Raw genomic sequence first — 24,073 nt, forward strand, 5'->3', positions numbered from 1 at the left:
ACGGCCCCTCGAGCCTGCTCCGCCATTCAATAAGATCATGGCTGATCATCGACCTCAACTCCACTTTCCTGCCCAATCCCCATATCCCTTGCTTCCCCTAGAATCCAAAGATTTATCGATCTCAGCCTTGAATATACTCAACGACTCAGCATCCACAGCCCTCTGGGGTAGAGAATTCCAAAGATTCACCATCCTCTAATTGAGGTTTATATAAGATAATTAAGGGACTAGATTGTGTTCCAGTTGACAGTTCGTTCCAATTAACATGCTCGGGGAGGACCAGGGGTCAAGTTTGAAGTTGTATAAGGCCGGATCTAGGTTAGATGTCAGGAGGTGGTTCTTTTCCCAAAGAACAGTAGGCCTCTGGGACAGACTGCCATCTCGTGCGGTGGACGCTGATTCGCTGAATTTCTTCGAGTGAGAGCTAGACCTGTTTCTGGCTGGGGCGGAGATCACCTCGTACAGAAGGTGGGGACTGCAGGGAATTCAGAGTGATCTCCTGGACTAGTTTCCATCGCCTAGGGGGTTTGCAGAGGAATTGACCAGATTCTTTCCCCCAAATTGGCCTGGGATTTTATCTGTTTTTTAGCCTTTGCCAGAAGATCACATGGTCTCGGGTGGGGCGGAAAGTGGATATATTGTGATAGACAAGGTATCGTGATTGTGTGCGACAGGCTGGATGGACCACAGGGTCTTTACCTTTACTGTCGGAGGGGCAGTACTGGGGGAGCGCCGCACTGTCGGAGGGGCAGGACTGAGGGAGCGCCACACTGTCGGAGGGGCAGTATTGAGGGAGCGCCGCACTGTCGGAGGGGCAGTACTGAGGGAGCGCTGCACTGTCGGGGGGGCAGTACTGAGGGAGCGCCGCACTGTCGGGGGTGCTGCCTTTCAGATGAGACGTTAAACCGAGGTCCCATCTGCCCTCTCAGGTGGACGTAAAACCACGACCACTATTGGAAGAAGAGCAGGGGAGTTCTCCCCGGTGTCCTGGGACAATATTTATCCCTCAACCAACACTACTTAAAAAATAGGTTATCTGGTCATTATCACATTGCTGTTTGTGGGAGCTTGATGTGTGCATATTGGCTGCCGTGTTTTCTACATTACAACAGTAACTACACGTCAAAGGTACTTCATTGGCTATGAAATGCTTCAGGACATCCTGAGGTCATGACAGGCTTCTATATAAATGTAAGTATTTCATTCTTGACTGCCCTAACTCAGTTACATCTCCCTGGAGATCTGAGAAACAGTGGGCTGGTGCAGCTTGCTCAGGGACAGGAAGGGATAATCAAAGGGATTCTTGAATGAATGAATTGAGATTAATCCGATAATCCCATCAGGTCCATTCTTGAACCCTTCGGTTTAAGACTGGATTGGTCGCCTCTCAGCTGCAGGTGCTTGGAGGCTGGGGATGGGATGAGCTTGGAAGAGAAGTATAGGGCTTAATGGAGGATTGCAACCCCTTCCCATTCACTCCCATTGTACACAATCCCAAAGGACCAAACCCCTTCCCATTCACTCCCATTGTACACAATCCCAATGGACCAAAACTCCTTCCCATTCACTCCCATTGTACACAATCCCAATGGACCAAAACTCCTTCCCATTCACTCCCATTGTACACAATCCCGATGGACAAAGCCCCTTCCCATTCACTCCCATTGTACACAATCCCAATGGACCAAAACTCCTTCCCATTCACTCCCATTGTACACAATCCCAATGGACAAAGCCCCTTCCCATTCACTCCCATTGTACACAATCCCAATGGACCAAAACTCCTTCCCATTCACTCCCATTGTACAGAATCCCAATCGACCAAACCCCTTCCCATTCACTCCCATTGTACACAATCCCAATCGACCAAACCCCTTCCCATTCACTCCCATTGTACACAATCCCAATGGACCAAAACTCCTTCCCATTCACTCCCATTGTACACAATCCCAATGGACCAAAACTCCTTCCCATTCACTCCCATTGTACACAATCCCAATGGACCAAAACTCCTTCCCATTCACTCCCATTGTACAGAATCCCAATCGACCAAACCCCTTCCCATTCACTCCCATTGTACACAATCCCAATGGACCAAACCCCTTCCCATTCACTCCTATTGTTAACAATCCCAATGGACCAAAACTCCTTCCCATTCACTCCCATTGTACAGAATCCCAATCGACCAAACCCCTTCCCATTCACTCCCATTGTTAACAATCCCAATGGACCAAACCCCTTCCCATTCACTCATAGAAACATAGAAGATAGGAGCAGGAGTCGGCCATTCGGCCCTTCGAGCCTGCTCCGCCATTCAATGAGATCATGGCTGATCATCCAAATTCAGTACCCTGTCCCTGCTTTCTCCCCATATTCCTTGATCCCTTTAACCTTAAGCAATATATCTAACTCCTTCTTGAATATATTTAATGAACTGGCCTCAACTGCCCTCTGTGGTAGAGAATTCCACAGGTTCATCACTCTCTGGGTGAAGAAATTCCTCCTCATCTCTGTCCTAAATGGCTTACCCCTTATCTTTAGACTGTGACCCCTGGTTCTGGACTCTCCCGCCATCGGGAACATCCTTCCTGCATCTAGTCTGTCTAGTCCTGTTAGAATTTTATAAGTTTCAATGAGATCCCCTCTCATTCTTCTAAACTCCAGCGAATATAAGCCCAATCGACCCAATCTCTCCTCATACGTCATTCCTGCCATCCCAGGTATCAGTCTGGTGAATCTTCGCTGCACTCCCTCCATCCTTCCTCAGATAAGGCGACCAAAACTGCACACAATACTCAAGGTGTGGTCTCACCAAGGCCCTGTACAACTGCAGCAAGACATCCTTGCTCCTGTACTCGAATCCTCTCGCTATGAAGGCCAACATACCGTTTGCCTTCTTCACCGCCTGCTGCACCTGCATGCTTACCTTCAGCGACTGGTACACAAGGACACCCGGGTCTCGTTGCACTTCCCTTTCGTCCAATCTATTGCCGTTCAGATAATAATCTGCCTTCCTGTTTTTGATACCAAAGTGGATAACCTCGCATTTATCCACATTATACTGCATCTGCCCAATCACCCAACCTGTCCAAATCATACTGGAGTTTCTCGGCATCCTCCTCACAGCACACACGCCCACCCAGCTTTGTGTCATCTGCAAACTTGGAGATATTACATCTAGTTCCCTCGTCTAGATCATTAATATATATTGGCCTAGAAATTCGGTGGCGCCCCATTTGCGGCGCCAACCCCCCCCGGGCGCCGGAATTACCGCTCCGGATGGAGCCGCTTGCGCCAGCCGGAAATTCAGTTTCAGCGCCCCAAATGGAAGCGGGGCGCTGCTCGAGGCACCCCGCTTCCCTCTTGGGGCGCTGCAACTGAATATCGCAGCGCACCATGCCGCAGCGCCACATGCTGCGGCACGGTACGCTGTGGTACTGCAGGCCTTCCTCCCCTTCTTAAAGGGGAGGGGCCTGCACCAGCGCGATCAGAGATCGCGAATGCCGGCAAAAGAGCCCGGCACCGAGGAGAAGTGCCGGGCTCTTGGGACACAGCCGGCACTGCCCGGGGGGGGGGCTCAGGAGGCCGGGGACGGCGGCGCGAGGAGGTGCTGGCAGGCGGCCAGCGAAAAAAATGGCCGCCCCGCACCTCCCCTTTAATTAGCGCCACTACCACCGCAGGTAGGCCTCCCTGAACCAGTCGCAAATTGCGACCGGCGTTACAGCGGGGGGCGTGGCCAAATATCGCGATCGGGGCGGTAGCGGGGCGTTGTGCACACCGATGACGTCATCGGTGGTGGCGCAGCGCTACAGGCTAATGCCGCCATTAGCGCCCCGCTAAATTTTGCGGGAGGCATGGCCAGTGGCACTAAACCCACTAAGTGCCCTCTTTGGGCGCTAACTGGTGGCACAGCCCACCAAATTTCTAGGCCATTGTGAATAGCTGGGGTCCTAGCACCGATCCCTGCGATGCCCCACTAGTCACTGCCTGCCACTTGGAAAAAGACCCATTTATTCCAACTCTTTGCTTCCTGTCTGCCAACCAGTTGTTCTGACACACAGCATAACAGTTTCTAACAGAGCGTGGGAAAAACCAACATGCACACGTTTTTAAGTATGAGCTACACAATTATGTGGCACAATTTGAATCTAACACAGTTCTCTATCCAAGTCAGAACCTTACTCCCAATCCCATGTGCTTTAACTTTACACGCTAATCTCTTATGCGGGCCCTTATCGAAAGCCTTCTGAAAGTCCAAATACACCACATCCACTGGTTCTCCATTATCTATTCTACCAGTTACATCCTCAAAAAATTCCAGTAGATTAGTCAAGCATGATTTACCTTTTGTAAATCCATGTTGACTTTGTCCGATCCTGTCACTGTTTTTCAAGTGCTCTGCTATTACATCTTTTAGAATGGGCTCGAGCATTTTCCCCACTACCAATGTCAGGCTTACCGGTCTATAATTCCCCGTTTTCTCTCTACCACCTTTTCTGAATAGTGGGGTTACATTAGCTACCCTCCAATCCATGGGAACTGTTCCAGAGTCCATAGAATTTTGGAAGATGACCAGCAATGCATCTACTATTTCTAGGGCCACATCCTTAAGTCCCCTAGGATGTAGATTATCAGGCCCTGGTGATTTATCGGCCTTCAATCCTGTCAATTTCCCTAATACCATTTCCCTACAAATACTGATTTCATTCAGTTCCTCCCTCTCATTAGACCCTATGTTCCCCGACATCTCTGGGAGGTTATTTGTGTCCTTCTTTGTGAAAACAGAACCAAAGTATGTATTTAATTGGTCTGCCATTTCTTTGTTCCCCATTATAAATTCCCCTGATTCTGACTGCAAGGGACCTACGCTTGACTTCACCAATCTTTTTCTCTTCACATATCTCTAGAAGCTTTTACAGTCAGTCTTTATGTTCCCTGAAGGCTTACTCTCATACTCTAGTTTCCCCATCTTAATGAATCCATTTCTCCTCCTTTGCTGAATCCTAAACTGCTCTCAATCCTCAGGTTTACTGCTTTTTCTGGCCAATTGTTATGTCCTCTCCTTGGATCTTATGCTATCACTAATTTCCCTTCTTAGCCACGGTTGAGTCCCCTTTTTGTTTTATTTTTATGCCAACCTCCCACTGTACAGAATCCCAATGGACCAAACCCCTTCCCATTCACTCCCATTGTACACAATCCCAAAGGACCAAACCCCTTCACATTAACTCCCATTATACACAATCCCAATGGTCCAAACCCCTTCCCATTCACTCCCATTGTACAGAATCCCAATGGACCAAACCCCTTCCCATTCACTCCCATAGTACACAATCCCAATGGACCAAACCCCTTCCCATTCACTCCCATTGGACACAATCCCAAACGACCAAACCCGTTCCCATTCACTCCCATTGTACACAATCCCAATGGACCAAACCCCTTCCCATTCACTCCCATTGTATAGAATCCCAATGGACCAAACCCATTCCCATTCACTCCCATTTTACACAATCCCAATGGACCAAACCCCTTCCCATTGACTCCCAATGTATAGAATCCCAATGGACCAAACCCATTCCCATTCACTCCCATAGTACACAATCCCAATGGACCAAACCCCTTCCCATTCACTCCCACTGTACACAATCCCAATGGACCAAACCCCTTCCCATTCACTCCCATTGTACACAATCCCAATGGACCAAACCCCTTCCCATTCACTCCCATTGGACACAATCCCAAACGACCAAACCCGTTCCCATTCACTCCCATTGTACACAATCCCAATGGACCAAACCCCTTCCCATTCACTCCCATTGTATAGAATCCCAATGGACCAAACCCCTTCCCATTCACTCCCATTGTACACAATCCCAATGGACCCAAACCCCTTCTCATTCACTCCCATTGTACACAATCCCAATGGACCAGACCCCTTCCCATTCACTCCCATTGTACACAATCCCAATGGACCAAACCCCTTCCCATTCACTCCCATTGTACACAATCCCAATGGTCCAAACCCCTTCTCATTCACTCCCATTGTACACAATCCCAATGGACCAAACCCATTCCCATTCACTCCCATTGTACACAATCCCAATGGACCAAACCCCTTCCCAGTCACTCCCATTGTACACAATCCCAATGGACCAAACCCCTTCCCATTCACTCCCATTGTACACAATCCCAATGGGCTCAAACCTCTTCCCTTTCTAACAGAAGATTGTTGGACAGCCGGAGCTCATCATCAATCAGAAAGGTTAATACTTACTGCTCGGATGGGATTACACTGGTCAATGGGGTTCTTGAAGTCCGTCCTTAGTTCATCAAAAGCAATGATCTGTAACAGAGAAAAGAGAGAGTGTGATTAACAGGCGGATGCATGGCGATATTGCCTTGAGACCTCACTCATCTGCCATAGATTCTGGATAGTCACCGGCGCCAGTTCCACCCAGGGGCTTCTCTGCCCTTCGAGGGGGTCTTGTCGAAGTGATGTAATTTACCGCTGTTACATCACAGTGTGAGTCTGACACAGATCCATTCCTACGCTTCCCTCTCACGTGGGGTCTTCAGCCTCGGCCAGGCCACCATGACCTCTGCACTCTCCCACAGAAAAAGGTGGGAAAGCCAGGGGGTCAAGAGGGGTCACTGGTGGAGGTCAAACCTGGAGAAATGGGCGTGACGAAGGCAGGCTCCCTCAGTGACTGGCTGGGCACTCCAACCATTCAGGGCACAGTAGCCTCGTGGTTTGGAATGGTGATCGTGGGATCCTGAACACAAATCCCATTGTGGCAAATTGTGAAAGTGAATTCAATAAATTTGGAAATTTGTTGGGAAAAAATGATCAACTTCTTAAAAACCCAACTGGGTCAGTGACACCCTTCAGTGACAGGAAACTGCCATCCCTACCCGGCCTGGACTTCATCCAGCCCCATAGACAGTTGATATTCCATGCCTTCAGGTCCTCTCGGGGACATTCACTCCACCTGTACGGAATGCCAATGGAACAAACCCCTTCCCATTCACTCCCATGGTACACAATCCCAATGGATGACACCCCTTCCCATTCACTCCCATTGTACACAATCCCAATGGACCCAAACCCCTTCCCATTCACTCCCATTGTACACAATCCCAATGGACCAAACCCCTTCCCATTCACTCCCATTGTACACAATCCCAATGGACCAAACCCCTTCCCATTCACTCCCATTGTACACAATCCCAATGGACCCAAACCCCTTCCCATTCACTCCCATTGTACAGAATCCCAATGGATCAAACCCCTTCTCATTCACTCCCATTGTACAGAATCCCAATGGATCAAACCCCTTCTCATTCACTCCCATTGTACAGAATCCCAATGGATCAAACCCCTTCTCATTCACTCCCATTGTACACAATCCTAATGGACCAAACCCCTTCCTATTCACTCCCATTGTACACAATCCCAATGGACCAAACCCCTTCCCATTCACTCCCATTGTACAGAATCCCAATGGATCAAACCCCTTCTCATTCACTCCCATTCTACACAATCCTAATGGACCAAACCCCTTCCTATTCACTCCCATTGTACACAATCCCAATGGACCAAACCCCTTCCCATTCACTCCCATTGTACACAATCCCAATGGACCAAACCCCTTCCCATTCACTCCCATTGTACACAATCCCAATGGACCCAAACCCCTTCCCATTCACTCCCATTGTACACAATCCCAATGGATCAAACCCCTTCTCATTCACTCCCATTGTACAGAATCCCAATGGATCAAACCCCTTCTCATTCACTCCCATTGTACAGAATCCCAATGGATCAAACCCCTTCTCATTCACTCCCATTGTACACAATCCTAATGGACCAAACCCCTTCCTATTCACTCCCATTGTACACAATCCTAATGGACCAAACCCCTTCCCATTCACTCCCATTGTACAGAATCCCAATGGATCAAACCCCTTCTCATTCACTCCCATTGTACACAATCCCAATGGACCAAACCCCTTCCTATTCACTCCCATTGTACACAATCCCAATGGACCAAACCCCTTCCCATTCACTCCCATTGTACAGAATCCCAATGGATCAAACCCCTTCTCATTCACTCCCATTGTACAGAATCCCAATGGACCAAACCCCTTCCCATTCACTCCCATTGTACACAATCCCAATGGACCAAACCCCTTCCCATTCACTCCCATTGTACACAATCCCAATGGACCAAACCCCTTCCCATTCACTCCCATTGTACACAATCCCAATGGACCAAACCCCTTCCTATTCACTCCCATTGTACACAATCCCAATGGACCAAACCCCTTCCCATTCACTCCCATTGTACACAATCCCAATGGAACAAACCCCTTCCCATTCACTCCCATTGTACACAATCCCAATGGACCAAACCCCTTCCCATTCACTCCCATTGTACACAATCCCAATGGACCAACCCCTTCCCATTCACTCCCATTGTACACAATCCCAATGGACCAAACCCCTTCCCATTCACTCCCATTGTACACAATCCCAATGGACCAAACCCCTTCCTATTCACTCCCATTGTACACAATCCCAATGGACCCAAACCCCTTCCCATCCACGGCCTAATCTGTGTCTCTAATGATCCCCGTGTTTAACTATCAGGCTGTTAATTCTAATCAATCCATGGCTCAGATCCCTGGAGACTGCTTCACCTGTTAGGTATCTGAGACTGTACATATAAAAACTTTGGCCTAGAAATTCAATGTAGCCACTTTTGGGGTGGTAAAGTCGGGCGGCCGCTAAAGTTTTCGCCCGCCGCCAAATCGAGGCCACTTCTCCGATATGCATTAGCTTCGCCCTAAGAGTTTGCTCGAGCGCTAAAACTGGCGCTGCACGCCTCTCTTTAGGCACTAAGCCGGAGGTGCTGAGCGAGAGCGCCGAGGCCGGGCGCAGCGCAGGTGCGGCCATCTCGTGATTGACAGCAGACACCCTGGCGCCGGCCAGCTCTTAAGGGGGAAGGGTCGACTTGGTCTGCTGCCACGCCCTGGATAGTGGAGCCCTCCAGCTAGGCCTGAACACTGCTGCTGGACCCAAATAGCGCCTGAAGCCATGCAGAAGGGCCGTGAACGAGCGCAGCGCTTCTCAGAGCGTGATCTGAGTATGCTGGTTGGTGGTGTGGAGAAGAGGCGCCATCTTTTGTACCCGGACAATGGCAGGAAGGCGCCGGTCCGCATCTACCGGAGAGCCTGGAGGCATGTCGCCAGCAAGGTGTCAGCCAACAGCGAGGTCCCCAGGAGCGGTGTCCAATGCCGCAAAAAATTTAATGACCTCACTCGGATTGTCAGGGTGAGTACCCTTTCCAGTGTCCTCCTCATCCTTGCATGTGCACCTCACATTATGGGCAAAGGGACCTGAAAGCCCTAATGGCCAGCCCTCATCCAGCAGCTATGGGACAGGCATGAACATCAATTGCACATTCTGCACTTAACACACTGGCCAAGCTATTCCACCATGGGAGGCAGTGCACACAAGATCAGGGCGACACACTGGCCAGGCTATTCCACCATGGGAGGCAGTGCACACAAGATCAGGGCTACACACTGGCCAGGCTATTCCACCATGGGAGGCAGTGCACACAAGATCAGGGCTACACACTACTTAGAGGCCGTCCTTTCTCTTGCAGGCCAAGCTGGCCAATAATAGGAAGAGCCGGACTGCGACCGGGGGAGGCCGACCCCAGATCCAGCCGCTCACCGAGCTGCAACATCGCGTGGAGCGCATCATGGGTGCCCGGGTGATTGGCCCCGTTGCATGTGGAGATGCCGACCCTGTTCTGGGCACCAATGGTAAGGACATCAACGTTTGGACCTCTCTCGTCCCACTTGCGCATCAGATCTACATCCTTTGCCACTGTCCGACCAATGCGCTGAATGCCACCACTCATGCATCCCTCGCTGACGTCCTCTCCTCACTCTAAAGCTACTCTTGTGCCTTCCTGCTTTCAGATGGTGAGGAGGAGGTCCCTGAACTTGCCAGTGACAGCCCCTCAGAAGAGGAGGAGGAGGAGGAGCAAGAGGAAGGCGGCCCATCAGGGGAACCCTCATCCGCGGCAACCCATGCGAATGTAGGGGACACGTCTTCCCTGGAGGGGAGCGTGGCGGAAGTGTCGGAGGGGAGGGGAGCTCATGGGACCTGCGGCCTGCAGAAACGCGGGAGGTGGGTGGAAGCTCAGCGGCCTTCTCCCCAGAGGGGGGAAGGGTCGGAGGGGAGTCCAATTGCTGGGCCCAGCGGCGTCCAGCAACGCAGGAAGGGTCGGCCAGCTCGGCGGCCTTCTCCCCAGAGGGAGAGTCCGGCCTCCAGTCCGGAGATGGTCTTCGCTGAGGAGATGGAACACCTCGAGGACTTGTCCGCGGACTCGGAGCGCCGGCACACGGAGCTCATGGGGGTAGTGGCACGGTTGCCTGAGGCCATCGAGTCCCTCTCTCGGAGTGTCACCGACGTCGGGGCCTCACAGGCCATCAGTTTGGCGGAATTCGGGGCAGAGCAGGCAGCGAGTCGGGCGGCATTCGGGGCAGCTCAGGCAGCGAGTGGGCAGCTGATCAGTAGTGCCGTGCAGTCACTGGGTGCTCTGATGAGGTCACTGAACAGGTCAACACGGGCACTCACTGCTGCCACACTCGCTGTGTCAGCCAGGCATCGCCAGGGCACCCGGCGCGCTGCAGCAGCACAGCGGTCTGTCCCTCGGCAGATTGGTGTGCATGCTGCAGTGCTGGCCCGGGCGAGTGCCAGTGTCTCAGGCGACCAGCGAGCGCCTGCCATCCACCAGCTTGCCCCCATTCCTCCAGCCGCCACTGCCACTCCCCCAGTGGAGCTGCCAGGAGCTGCTGCAGCGACTGATGCTGGCCAGCCACAGCTGCAGCATTCAACAGCCGCCCGCTCGACGGCCAGACCTCGACTAGGCCGACCCCCAAGGGCATCTGCCGTCACGACATGTGCCCCTCTGGAGCCTGCCCCCAGCCTTGCAGCAGCCAATGGCCTTACTTTGAGGAGGAGCAGCAGGGCGGGCAGGGGCCACACAAAGATGGCCAAGGCATCGCCCCAGCGGGCCAAAAAGTCGAATGTGTGGCCAGTTGTGTTTGTTTTTTGAGGCCGAAAATTGGGTGTTTGTTTTTTGAGGCCGAGAATTGGATGTTTGTTTTTTGAAGGCCGAGGATGTGATGTTTGTTTTTTACGAAGGCCGAGGATGACGGCCATTTTAGTTGCACTGTTTTGTTAATCCTCTCCAGGTTGTGGGAGCGAGTAATGTGTTTGAGTGTTTTTTGGGGGTTTCGTCTGTTTTTGGTTTTCATGTGAGAAGGGCCCTGAGTTTGTACAATAAAGCATTTTATTTATTAACATTGTCCATGTTTGATCTTTGAAGTGTTTGTTGCCTTAACCGGCTGAGGGCTTGCGGAGCGGCTGCAATCATGTTCTTTCATTGGCACAAGCCATTCCCTGACAGGGGGCCTAGAAGTGACGTTCAATAAGCCGCCAACGGGCGGCCCTTGGACCTTCTGCCTCCCTCCTGGGCTGGTACTCCTCGTCCTCCTCCTCATGCTCCTCCTGCTCCTCCTCCTGAGGTGGGGGTCCAACGTGAGGTGGCAGTGCCTGAGTCCTGCAGATAGCCAGGTTGTGCAGCATGCAGCAAACGACGACGAATTGGGAGACTCGCTCCTGCGAATACTGGAGGGCTCCCCCGGAGTGATCAAGACAGCGGAACCGTTGCTTGAGGACGCCGATTGTTTGTTCTATGATGTTCCTAGTCGCTTGATGGCTCTCGTTGTATGCCTCTTCAGCAGGGGTTGTGGGCGCACGGAGCGGGGTCATGAGCCAGGTACACAAAGGATAGCCTTTGTCTCCAATAAGCCATCCTCTTGGGTGAGGCTGTGCCTGGAACATGTCAGCCACAGTTGTCTGTCGCAGGATAAAGGCATCGTGGCTGCTGCCTGGAAAGCGGGCATTGACAGCTAGGATGCGCTGCCTGTGGTCACACACCAGCTGTACGTTGAGGGAATGGTAGCCCTTCCGGTTGCGGTAATCCTCGGCATGCTCCAGAGGTGCCCGCAAAGCCACATGCGTGCAGTCAATGGCGCCCTGCACCACGGGGAAGCCCGCTATTCTTGCAAATCCCACTGCACACTGCTGCTGCTTCTCCAGGGTCATGGGGAAGGAGATGAATTGATGTCTCCTTCTGAAAAGGGCTTCGGTCACCTGGCGGATGCAGCAATGCACGGCGAACTGGGAGATGTTAGCGATGTCCCCAGCAGCGGATTGGAAGGAGCCGGTGGCATAGAAGTTGAGAGCCACCGTCACCTTCACTGCCACCGACAGAGACGTCCTGCGCATCAGCTGTGGCTGCAGATCTCTGTGAAACAGCTGGCAGATGTCTGCAACCACCTCCCTTCGGAATCGCAGCCTCCTAACACACATCGCGGCAGACGTGGTCAGATAGGAGGTCTGCTGGCGGTATACCCTGCGTGGGTAAGGCCTCAGTTGGCGACGCCTGTTGCCCCCTCTGCGTCTAGCCAGGGCTGCCACTCTCTCACGGCGTCTGTAAGCCCTTCTGGCATAAGGCTGAAAGTCAGCGTTGGCACCCAATGCAGCCCCCATTATATGCTGGCAAACACTGAGCTCTCAATGAAGGCAAAGATAATTGCTAAGCTCTGGCCTGAGCCAAAAATACCTGTCCTAGTGTTGGTCCAAACCAGTAAGCTCTCCTCCTTGGTCTCTCTCCAAAAAACCGTTGCACAAGAGTGAATGCTGCAAAATGGCTGGCCTTTATAGTGCAGGGTAAGTGCCCTTTAATTAGCGCTCCCCACGGCCCGCCTCGGCTGTGTACCGTTCCACTTCACAGTCGTTAGGGCCGCCTGGCGCACAATGGTGTGAAGTTCCGGTTCGGGGCGCACAAAGGGCGTTGCACTAGTAAATGACGTCATGATCTGCGCGCGCAGCAGGGCGCGCGCTAAGACTTTGCACCGGCGCTAAATGTGTACTGAAGTTGGGGCGAGGCGCAGATCGCGCTGCGCCCGGGCGCTAAGCGCCTAGCGCTTGAGATCTACTCCTCCTAAGGCGCTAACGGCTGGCGCGCCCAACTGAATTTCTAGGCCTTTATCTTTTTTTTGTAAATCTGGTATTTCTATCTCCAGTTTAACATCTCCAACATTTCCTGGTGACATACGACTCCTCACGTCTTTATCCGACAACTTTCTCCAGCACTTCTAATCCCAGGAGCCTGTTGACGGGATTGTTCGAACTTGGTGCAGCCTTTTGAAGGGAAATGGGGTGGCGGGAGATGGGGAGAGGGCAGGACCAGCAGTGATCCATCCCGTGCTGATTTTTCACCGAGGTCTTTCTGATACGGACCCAGCACAAGGCGTTCCTGGGTCCCCATTAATATTCCTGAGCTGAGGCGCGGCTTTTCCCCCTTCTCCCTCTGATCAGTGTGTTTCCAGCCCAACGAGGAAGGAAGCAGTGCTGGATCTAGTTCTGGGAATGAAGTGGAAGTGGGGCAAGTGGAGCATGTTGCAGTGGGGGAGCATCTGGGGAACAGTGATCATAATATCAGGTTTAGAATAGTTATGGAAAAGGACAAGGAACAAACAAGCATAAAAGTACTTAGCTGGAGGAGGGCTAACCTCAGTGAGCTGTAAAGGGATCTGGCTCAGGTGGATTGGAATCAAAAATTGGTAGGCAAGACAGTAATTGAACAACAGGAGGCCCTCAAAGAGGAGATGGTTCGGGTACAGAGTAGACACATTCCCACGAGTGGGAAACTAGAGCTCCCTGGATGACTAATGATGTAGAGATTAAAGTGAAACAGAAAAAGGAGGCTTATAACAAATAGATGGATTCTAGAGGGATGGTCTTTGATGGGAGAGTTGGGGGACTAGAAGGCTAGGTTGTGCAGGGAGAATTAGGGGACTTGAGGGGTGGGAGAGTTAGGGGACTAGTGGCATTGGTTTGAATGGGATAGTTAAGGGACTCGAGAGATGGGCTTCGATGGGAGAGTTTGGGGGCTAAAGGGATGGGCTTCGATGGCAGAGTTAGGGGACTAGAGGGATGGGCTTCGATGAGAGGGTTTGTTGACTCGAGGGATGGGCTTCAATGGGAAGTTAGGGAACTAGAGGGATGGGCTTCAATGGGAGAGTTTGTTGACTAGAGGGATGGGCTTCAATGGGAAGTTAGGGGACTAGAGGGATGGGCTTCGATGGGAGAGTTAGGGGACTAGAGAGATGGGCTTCAATGGGAAGTTAGGGGACTAAAGGGATGGGCTTCGATGGGAGAGTTTGTTGACTAGAGGGATGGGCTTCAATGGGAGAGTTTGTTGACGAGAGGGATGGGCTTCAATGGGAAGTTAGGGGACTAGAGGGATGGACTTCAATGGGAGAGTTAGAGGACTAGAGGGATGGGCTTCAATGGGAGAGTTTGTTGACTAGAGGGATGGGCTTCAATGGGAGAGTTTGTTGACTAGAGGGATAGGCTTCAATGGGAGAGTTTGTTGACTAGAGGGATGGGCTTCAATGGGACAGCTGGTTGACTAGAGGGATGGGCTTCAATGGGAAGTTAGGGGACTAGAGGGATGGACTTCGATGGGAGAGTTAGAGGACTAGAGGGATGGGCTTCAATGGGAGAGTATGTTGACTAGAGGGATGGGCTTCAATGGGACAGCTGGTTGACTAGAGGGATGGGCTTCAATGGGAAGTTAGGGGACTAGAGGGATGGGCTTCAATGGGAGAGTTAGGGGACTAGAGGGATGGGCTTCAATGGGAGAGTTAGGGGACTAGAGGGATGGGCTTCAATGGGAAGTTAGGGGACTAGAGGGATGGGCTTCAATGGGAAGTTAGGGGACTAGAGGGATGGGCTTCAATGGGAAGTTAGGGGACTAAAGGGATGGGCTTCAATGGGAAGTTAGGGGACTAGAGGGGTGGGCTTCAATGGGAAGTTAGGGGACTAAAGGGATGGGCTTCAATGGGAGAGTTAGAGGACTAGAGGGATGGGCTTCAATGGGAGAGTTAGGGGACTAGAGGGATGGGCTTCAATGGGAAGTTAGGGGACTAGAGGGATGGGCTTCAATGGGAAGTTAGGGGACTAGAGGGATGGGCTTCAATGGGAGAGTTAGAGGACTAGAGGGATGGGCTTCAATGGGAAGTTAGGGGACTAGAGGGATGGGCTTCGATGGGAGGGTTAGAGGACTAGAGGGATGGGCTTCGATGGGAGAGTTAGGGGACTAGAGGGATGGGCTTCGATGGGAGAGTTAGGGGACTTGAGGGATGGGCTTCGATGGGAGAGTTAGAGGACTAGAGGGATGGGCTTCGATGGGAGAGTTAGAGGACTAGAGGGATGGGCTTCGATGGGAGAGTTAGAGGACTAGAGGGATAGGCTTCAATGGGAGAGTTTGTTGACTGGAGGGATGGGCTTCAATGGGAGAGTTAGGGGACTAGAGGGATGGGCTTCGATGGGAGAGTTTGTTGACTAGAGGGATGGGCTTCGATGGGAGAGTTAGGGGACTAGAGGGATGGGCTTCGATGGGAGAGTTTGTTGACTAGAGGGATGGGCTTCAATGGGAGAGTTAGAGGACTAGAGGGATGGGCTTCGATGGGAGAGTTAGAGGACTAGAGGGATAGGCTTTAATGGGACAGCTGGTTGACTAGAGGGATGGGCTTCAATGGGAGAGTTAGGGGACTCGAGGGGTGGGCTTTGTTGAGTCAAGTGGCCATTTCCCGTCCCCTACTGCTCCTTTGTTCCTATGACTCAATCAGATATTAAACAGCAATGGTTCCATTCTGATCTATCTAATTGTAGCCAGAGAATCACCTGCAACGGCTTCTATTCCCGCTCCCGTAATGTTACCTCTGGTGTCCCCCAAGGATCTAACCTTGGCCCCCTCCTAGTTCTCATCTACATGCTGCCCCTCGGTGACATCATCGAAAACACAGCATCAGTTTCCACATGTACGCTGATGACACCCAGTTCTACCTCACTACCTCTTCTCTCGACCCCTCCACGGTCTCTAAATTGTCAGACTGCTTGTCCGATATCCAGTTCTGGATGAGCAGAAATTTTCACCAATTAAATATTGGGAAGACCGAAGCCATTGTTTTCAGTCCCCGCCACAAACTCCGTTCCCGAGCCACCGACTCCATCCCTCTCCCTAAAATCTGTTTGAGGCTGAACCACACTGTTCGCAACCTTGGTGTCATATTTGACCCTGAAATGAGCTTCTGACCACATATCCGCAACATAACTAAGACCGCTAAGACCGCCTATTTCCACCTCCATAACATCACCCGTCTCTGCCCCTGCCTCAGCTCATCCGCTGCTGAAACCCTCATCCATGCCTTTGTTACCTCTAGACTCGACTATTCCAACACACTCCTGGCCGGCCTCCTACATCCCACCCTCCGTAAACTTCAGGTCATCTAAAACTCTGCTGCCCCCGTGTCCTAACTCGCACCAAGTCCTGTTCACCCATCACCCCCTTTGCTCGCTGACCTACACTGGCTCCCCTTTAAGCAAGGCCTCGATTTTAAAATTCTCCTCCTCGTTTTCAAATCCCTCCATGGCCTCGCCCCCCTCCCTATCTCTGTAATCACCTTCAGCCCCACAACCCCCCGAGATCTCTGCGCTCCTCCAATTCTGGCTTCTTGAGCATCCCTGATTATAATCGCTCCACCATTGGTGGCCGCGCCTTCTGTTGCCTGGGCCCTGAGCTCTGGAATTCCCTGCCTAAAACTCTCCGCCTCGCTACCTCTCTTTCCTCCTTTAAGACGCTCCTTAAAACCTACCTCTTAGAGCAAGCTTTTGGTCACCTGTCCTAACATCTCCTTATGTGGCTCGGTGTCAAATCTTTTGTCTTTTAATACTCCTGTGAAGCGCCTTGGGATGTTTTACTATGTTAAAGGCGCAATTTTTTTTCTTAAATTCATTCCTGGGATGTGGGCGTCGCTGGCAAGGCCCAGCATTTATTGGCCATCCCTAATTGCCCTCGAGAAGGTGGTGGTGAGCCGCCTTCTTGAACCGCTGCAGTCCGTGTGGTGAAGGTGCTCCCACAGTGCTGTCAGGGAGGGAGTTCCAGGAGTTTGACCCAGTGACGATGGAGGATCGGCCGATATACTTATACAAATACAAGTTGTTGTTGTTGTTGCAGCAATTTATCAGTCTGGCCTCGTTGATTCACTGACTTGCCACACTGCCTAAATTTGCTGAATTCTCATTAGAAAGCCCTCTTGCCTATGCTTCCCAGGACCTTATCAGTTCATGCTGAGACCCTGGGGAAAGGCTCTTTCCATTGCAAAGTGACTCAAGCACATTCCCTCACCTCCCCCACTCTCTGGGGGAATGAGCCTGACTTCTGTTCGACTCCCTTGACAGGAAAGTGTCCCAGGATCTCCCCATGGGCGGCAGGCACGTCACCCATTTCTATTTACGAGGTTATTTTTATGACACAAACCGAATGCAAATGCGGCCTCAGAAGGTTGTGGGTTCGATTCCCACTCTAGAAATTGAGCCCATAATCCAGGCCAACACTCCCAGTGCAGTACGAAGGGAGCGCCGCACTGTCAGAGGGGCAGTACTGAGGGAGCGCCGCACTGTCGGAGGAGCAGTACTGAGGGAGCGCCGCACTGTCGGAGGGGCAGTACTGAGGGAGCGCCGCACTGTCGGAGGGGCAGTACTGAGGGAGCGCCGCACTGTCAGAGGGGCAGTACTGAGGGAGCGCCGCACTGTCGGAGGGGCAGTACTGAGGGAGCGCCGCACTGTCGGAGGGGCAGTACTGAGGGAGCGCCGCACTGTCGGAGGGGCAGTACTGAGGGAGCGCCGCACTGTCGGAGGGGCAGTACTGAGGGAGCGCCGCACTGTCGGAGGAGCAGTACTGAGGGAGTGCTGCACTGTCGGAGGGGCAGTACTGAGGGAGCGCCGCATTGTCGGAGGAGCGGCACTGAGGGAGCGCTGCACTGTCGGAGGGGCAGTACTGAGGGAGCGCCGCACTGTCAGAGGGGCAGTACTGAGGGAGCGCCGCACTGTCGGTGGGGCAGTACTGAGGGAGCGCTGCACTGTCAGAGGTGCTGTCTTTCAGATGAGACGTTAAACCCGAGGCCCCGTCTGCCCTCTCAGGTGGATGTAAAAGATGCCACGGCCACTATTGGAAGACGAGCAGGGGGAGTTCTACCCGGAGTCCTGGGCCAATATTTATCCCTCATCCAACATCTGAAAACAAATGATCTGGTCATTATCTCATTGCTGTTAGTGGGAGCTTGCTGTGCGCAAATTGGCTGCCGTGTTTCTTACATTACAACAGTGACCACACTTCAAAAAGTACTTCACTGGCTGTAAAGCGCTTTGGGATGTCCTGAGTTCGTGCAAGGCGCTGTCTTTCTCTCTTGTCTGTGAATTACACAGGAGCATCAGAAATAGGAGCAGGAGTCGGCCAATTTCCCCTTCGAGCCTGCTCCGCCATTCAATAAGATCATGGCTAATCTTCTACCTCAACTCCACTTTCCTGCCTGATCTTCTATGTTTCTATGTTTCTATCCCCATATCCTTTGAGTCCCTTAATATTCAAAAATCTATCGATCTCTGTCTTGAATATACTCAACGACTGAGCCTCCGCAGCCCTCTGGGGCAGAGAATTCCAAAGATTCACCGCCCTCTGAGTGAAGAAATTTATCCTCATCTCAGTCCTGAATGGCCGACCCCTTATCCTGAGACTGTGACCCCGAGTTCCAGACTCCCCAGTCGGGGAATCAGCCTCTCAGCATCTACCCTGTCAAACCCACTAGGAATTTTATATGTTTCAATTAGATCACCTTACATTCTTCTAAATGATAGGGAATATAGCCCTAGTCTATTCAATCTCTCAATGTATTTTACAACACTCATTCATTCTCCAAATCTCCCAGTCCCCTCAGCAATTAAAATCCTATCTTAATTCGTCGTTACCATCTTTCATGTAGCTTTTTTACTTTTGATTTGTGCGAACGTTGCTCTCCAGGGAAGGGATGGAGAACGGAACAAGATCCTACATTTACCCTGGTGCCAGCAATAAACAGGCAGGCTAGAGCACAGGTTAGATACAGTGTAAAGCTCCCTCTACACTGTCCCATCATACACTCCCAGGGCAGGTACAGCATGGGTTAGATACAGAGTGAAGCTGCCCCGACACTGTCCCATTAAACACTCCCAGGGCAGGTACAGCACGGGTTAGATACAGAGTAAAGCTCCCTCTACACTGTCCCATCAAACACTCCCAGACCAGGTACAACACGAGTTAGATACAGAGTGAAACTCCCTCTACACTGTCCCATTAAACACTCCCAGGGCAGCTACAGCACGGGTTAGATACAGAGTAAAGGTCACTCTACACTGTCCCATCAAACACTCACAGGGCAGGTATAGCACGTCCTGGATGCAGAATAAAGCTCCCACTACACTTTCCCATCAAACACTCCCAGGGCAGGTACACCACAGGTTAGATACAGAGTAAAGCTGCCCCGACACTGTCCCATCAAACACACCCAGGACAGGTACAGCACAGGTTAGATACAAAGTAAAGCACCCTCTACATTGTCCCATCAAACACACCCAGGACAGCAACAGCATTGTTTAGATATAGAGTAAAGCTCCCTCTACACTGTCCCCATCAAACACTCCCAGACCAGGTACAGCACTGGTTAGATACAGAGTAAAGCTCCTTCTACACTGTCCCGTCAAACACTCCCAGGCCAGGTACAGCACGGGTTAGATACAGAGTAAAGCTCCCTCTGCACTGTCCCATCAAACACTGCCAGGGCAGGTACAGCACGGGCTAGACACAGAGTAAAGCTCCCTCTACACTGTCCCATCAAACACTCCCAGGGCAGGTACAGCACGGGATAGATACAGAGTGAAGCTTCCTGTACACTGTCCATCAAACACTCCCAGGGCAGGTACAGCACAGGTTAGATACAAAGTAAAGCTCCCTCTACATTGTCCCATCAAACACACCCAGGACAGCAACAGCATTGTTTAGATATAGATTAAAGCTCCCTCTACACTGTCCCCATCAAACACTCCCAGACCAGGTACAGCACTGGTTAGATACAGAGTAAAGCTCCTTCTACACTGTCCCGTCAAACACTCCCAGACCAGGTACAGCACGGGTTAGAAACAGGGTAAAACTCCCTCTACACTTTCCCATCAAACACTCCCAGGGCAGGTACAGCACGGGTTAGATACAGAGTAAAGCGTCCTCTATACTGTCCCATCAAACACTCGCAGGGCAGGTACAGCACGGGTGAGATACAGAGTCAAGCTCCCTCTACACTGTCCCATCAAACACTCCCAGGGCAGGTACAGCACAGGTTAGATACAGAGTCAAGCTCCCTCTACACTGTCCCGTCAAAAACTTCCAGACCAGGTACAGCACGGGTTAGATACAGAATAAAGCTCCCTCTACACTGTCCCATGAAACATTCCCAGGGCAGGTACAGCACGGGTTAGATACAGAGTAAATTTCCGTCTGCACTGTCCCATCAAACACTCCCAGGGGAGGTACAGCACGGGTTAGATACAGAGTGAATCCTCCTCTACACTGTCCCATCAAACACTCCCAGGGCAGGTGCAGCACGAGATAGACACAGAGTAAAGCGCAGTATACACTTTCTCATCAAACACGCCCAGGTCAGGTACAGCATGGGTGCGATACAGGGTAAAGCTCCCTCTACACTGTCCCCATGAAACACTCGCAGGGCAGGTACAGCACGGCTTAGATACAGAGTAAAACTCCCTCTACACTTTCCCATCAAACACTCCCAGGGCAGGTACAGCATGGGTTAGATACAGAGTAAAGCTCCCTCTAAACTGTCCCATCAAACACTCCCAAGGCAGGTACAGCATGGGGTAGATACAGAGTAAAGCTGCCCCAACACTGGCCCATCCAACACTCCCAGGGCAGGTACAGCACGGGATGGATACAGAGTAAAGCTCCCTCTACACTGTCCCATCAAACACTCCCAGGACAGGTGCTGCACGGGTTAGATACAGAGTAAAGCTCCCTCTACACTGTCCCACCAAACACTCCCAGGGCAGGACCAGCACGGGTTAGACACAGAGTAAATCTCCTTCTACACTGTCCCGTCAAACACTCCCAGACCAGGTACAGCAAGCGTTAGATACAGAATAAAGCTCCCTCTACACTGTCCCATCAAACACTCCCAGGGCAGGTACAGCACGGGTTAGATACAGAGTAAAGTTCCCTATGCACTGTCCCATCAAACACTCCCAGGGCAGGTACAGCACAGGGTAGGTACAGAGAGAAGCTCGCTCTACACTGTCCCATCAAACACTGCCAGGGCAGGTACAGCACGGGCTAGACACAGAGTAAAGCTTCCTCTACACTGTCCCATCAAACACTCCCAGGGCAGGTACAGCACGGGATAGATACAGAGTGAAGCTTCCTGTACACTGTCCATCAAACACTCCCAGGGAAGGTGCAGCACGGGTTAGATAGAGAGTAAATCTCCTTCTCCACTGTCCCGTCAAACACTCCCAGACCAGGTACAGCACGGGTTAGATACAGAATAAAGCTCCCTCTACACTGTCCCATGAAACATTCCCAGGGCAGGTGCTGCACGGGTTAGATACAGAGTGAATCCTCCTCTACACTGTCCCATCAAACACTCCCAGGGCAGGTGCAGCACGAGATAGACACAGAGTAAAGCGCAGTATACACTCTCTCATCAAACACGCCCGGGTCAGGTACAGCATGGGTGCGATACAGGGTAAAGCTCCCTCTACACTGTCCCCATGAAATACTCCCAGGGCAGGTACAGCATGGGGTAGGTACAGAGAGAAGCTCGCTCTACACTGTCCCATCAAATACTCCCAGGGCAGGTACAGCACGGGTAAGATACAGAATAAAGCTCCCTCTACACTGTCCTATGAAACATTCCCAGGGCAGGTACAGCACGGGTTAGATACAGAGTAAATTTCCCTCTGCGCTGTCCCATCAAACACTCCCAGGGCAGGTGCAGCACAAGATAGACACAGAGTAAAGCGCAGTATACACAATCTCATCAAACACGCCCAGGTCAGGTACAGCATGGGTGCGATACAGGGTAAAGCTCCCTCTACACTGTCCCCATGAAACACTCCCAGGGCAGGTACAGCACGGGGTAGATACAGAGAGAAGCTCGCTATACACTGTCCCATCAAACACTCCCAGGGCAGGTACAGCACGGCTTAGATACAGAGTAAAACTCCCTCTACACTTTCCCATCAAACACTCCCAGGGCAGGTACAGCACGGGTTAGATACAGAGTAAAGCTCCCTCTAAACTGTCCCATCAAACACTCCCAGGGCAGGTACAGCATGGGGTAGATACAGAATAAAGCTGCCCCGACACTGGCCCATCCAACACTCCCAGGGCAGGTACAGAACGGGTTAGATACAGAGTAAAGCTCCCTCTAACCTGTCCCATCAAACACTCCCAAGGCAGGTACAGCATGGGGTAGATACAGAGTAAAGCTGCCCCTACACTGTCCCATCAAACACTCCCAGGGCAGGTGCAGCACGAGATAGACACAGAGTAAAGCGCAGTATACACTCTCTCATCAAACACGCCCGGGTCAGGTACAGCATGGGTGCGATACAGGGTAAAGCTCCCTCTACACTGTCCCCATGAAACACTCCCAGGCCAGGTACAGCACGGGGTAGATACAGAGAGAAGCTCGCTCTACACTGTCCCATCAAATACTCCCAGGGCAGTACAGCATGGCTTAGATACAGAGTAAAACTCCCTCTACACTTTCCCATCGAACACTCCCAGGGCAGGTACAGCACGGGTCAGATACAGCGTAAAGCGTCCTCCAGACTGTCCTGTCAAACACTCCCAGGGCAGGTACAGCACAGGTTAGCTACAGAGTCAAGCTCCCTCTACACTGTTCCACCAAACACTCCCAGGGCAGGTACAGCATGGGTTAGATACAGAGTAAACTTCCCTCTGCCATGTCCCATCAAACACTCCCAGGGCAGGTACAGCACAGGGTAGATACAGAGAGAAGCTCGCTCTGCACTGTCCCATCAAACACTCCCAGGGCAGGTACAGCACGCGTTAGATACAGAGTAAAGCTCCCTCTACACTGTCCCATCAAACACTCCCAGGGCAGGTACAGCACGGGTTAGATACAGAGTAAAGCGCCCTCTGCCCTTTCCTATGAAACACTCCCAGGGTAGGTAAAGCACGGGTTAGATACAGTGTGAAGCTTCCTCTATACTGTCCATCATACACTTCCAGGGCAGGTACAACGTGAGTTAGAGACAGAGTAAAGCCTGGTCTATAGTGTCCCAACAAACACTCCCAGGGGAGGTACAGCACGGATTAGATACAGAGTAAAGCTCCCTGTAAACTGTCACATCAAACACTCCCAGGTCAGTTACAGCACGGGTTAGATACAGAGTGAATCTCCCTCTGCACTATCCTATCAACCACTCCCAGGGCAGGTACAGAACAGGTTCGATACAGAGTAAAGCTCCCTGTTCACTGTCCCATCAAACAATCCCACGGCAGGTACAGCACGGGTTAGATACAGAGTAAAGTTGCCCCTACACTGTCCCATCAAACACTCCCAGGGCGGGTACAGCACGGGTTAGATATAGAGTAAAGCTCCCCCTACACTACCCCATCAAACACTCCCAGGGCAGGTACAGCACGTACCCCATCAAACACTCCCAGGGCAGGTACAGCACGGGTTAGATACAGAGTAAAGCTGCTTCTACACTGACACATCAAACATTCCCAGGGCAGATACGGCACGGGTTAGATACAGAGTAAAGCTCCCTCTACACTGTCCCATCAAACAATCCCAGGGCAGCTACAGCACGGGTTAGATACAGAGTAAAGTTCACTCGACACTGTCCCACCAAACACTCACAGGGCAGGTATAGCACATCTTAGATACAGAGTAAAGCTACCTCTACATTGTCCCGTCAAACACACCAAGGACAACTACAGCATTGTTTAGATACAGAGTCAAGCTCCATCTACACTGTCGCCATCAAACACTCCCA

At 51.7% G+C, this 24,073-nt stretch overlaps 1 protein-coding gene across 1 annotated transcript in view; it reads right to left on the reverse strand.

Annotated features, from left to right (window-relative positions):
- The window catches only part of LOC147092806 (protein cornichon homolog 2-like), a 275,393-nt gene that overhangs the window by 72,798 nt on the left and 178,522 nt on the right, over positions 1–24,073 (reverse strand). Inside the window, exon 2 of the mRNA XM_085975690.1 lies at positions 6,278–6,346. Within this exon, the coding sequence (XP_085831816.1) occupies positions 6,278–6,346 (69 nt within the window). The remainder of the gene's footprint in view (positions 1–6,277; positions 6,347–24,073) is intronic.

This window comes from Somniosus microcephalus, unplaced genomic scaffold, assembly GCF_052327205.1.
Source record: "Somniosus microcephalus isolate GS21.2 unplaced genomic scaffold, FLI_Smic_1.0 unresolved_chr2, whole genome shotgun sequence".
NCBI classification, from domain to species: Eukaryota; Metazoa; Chordata; class Chondrichthyes; order Squaliformes; family Somniosidae; genus Somniosus; species Somniosus microcephalus.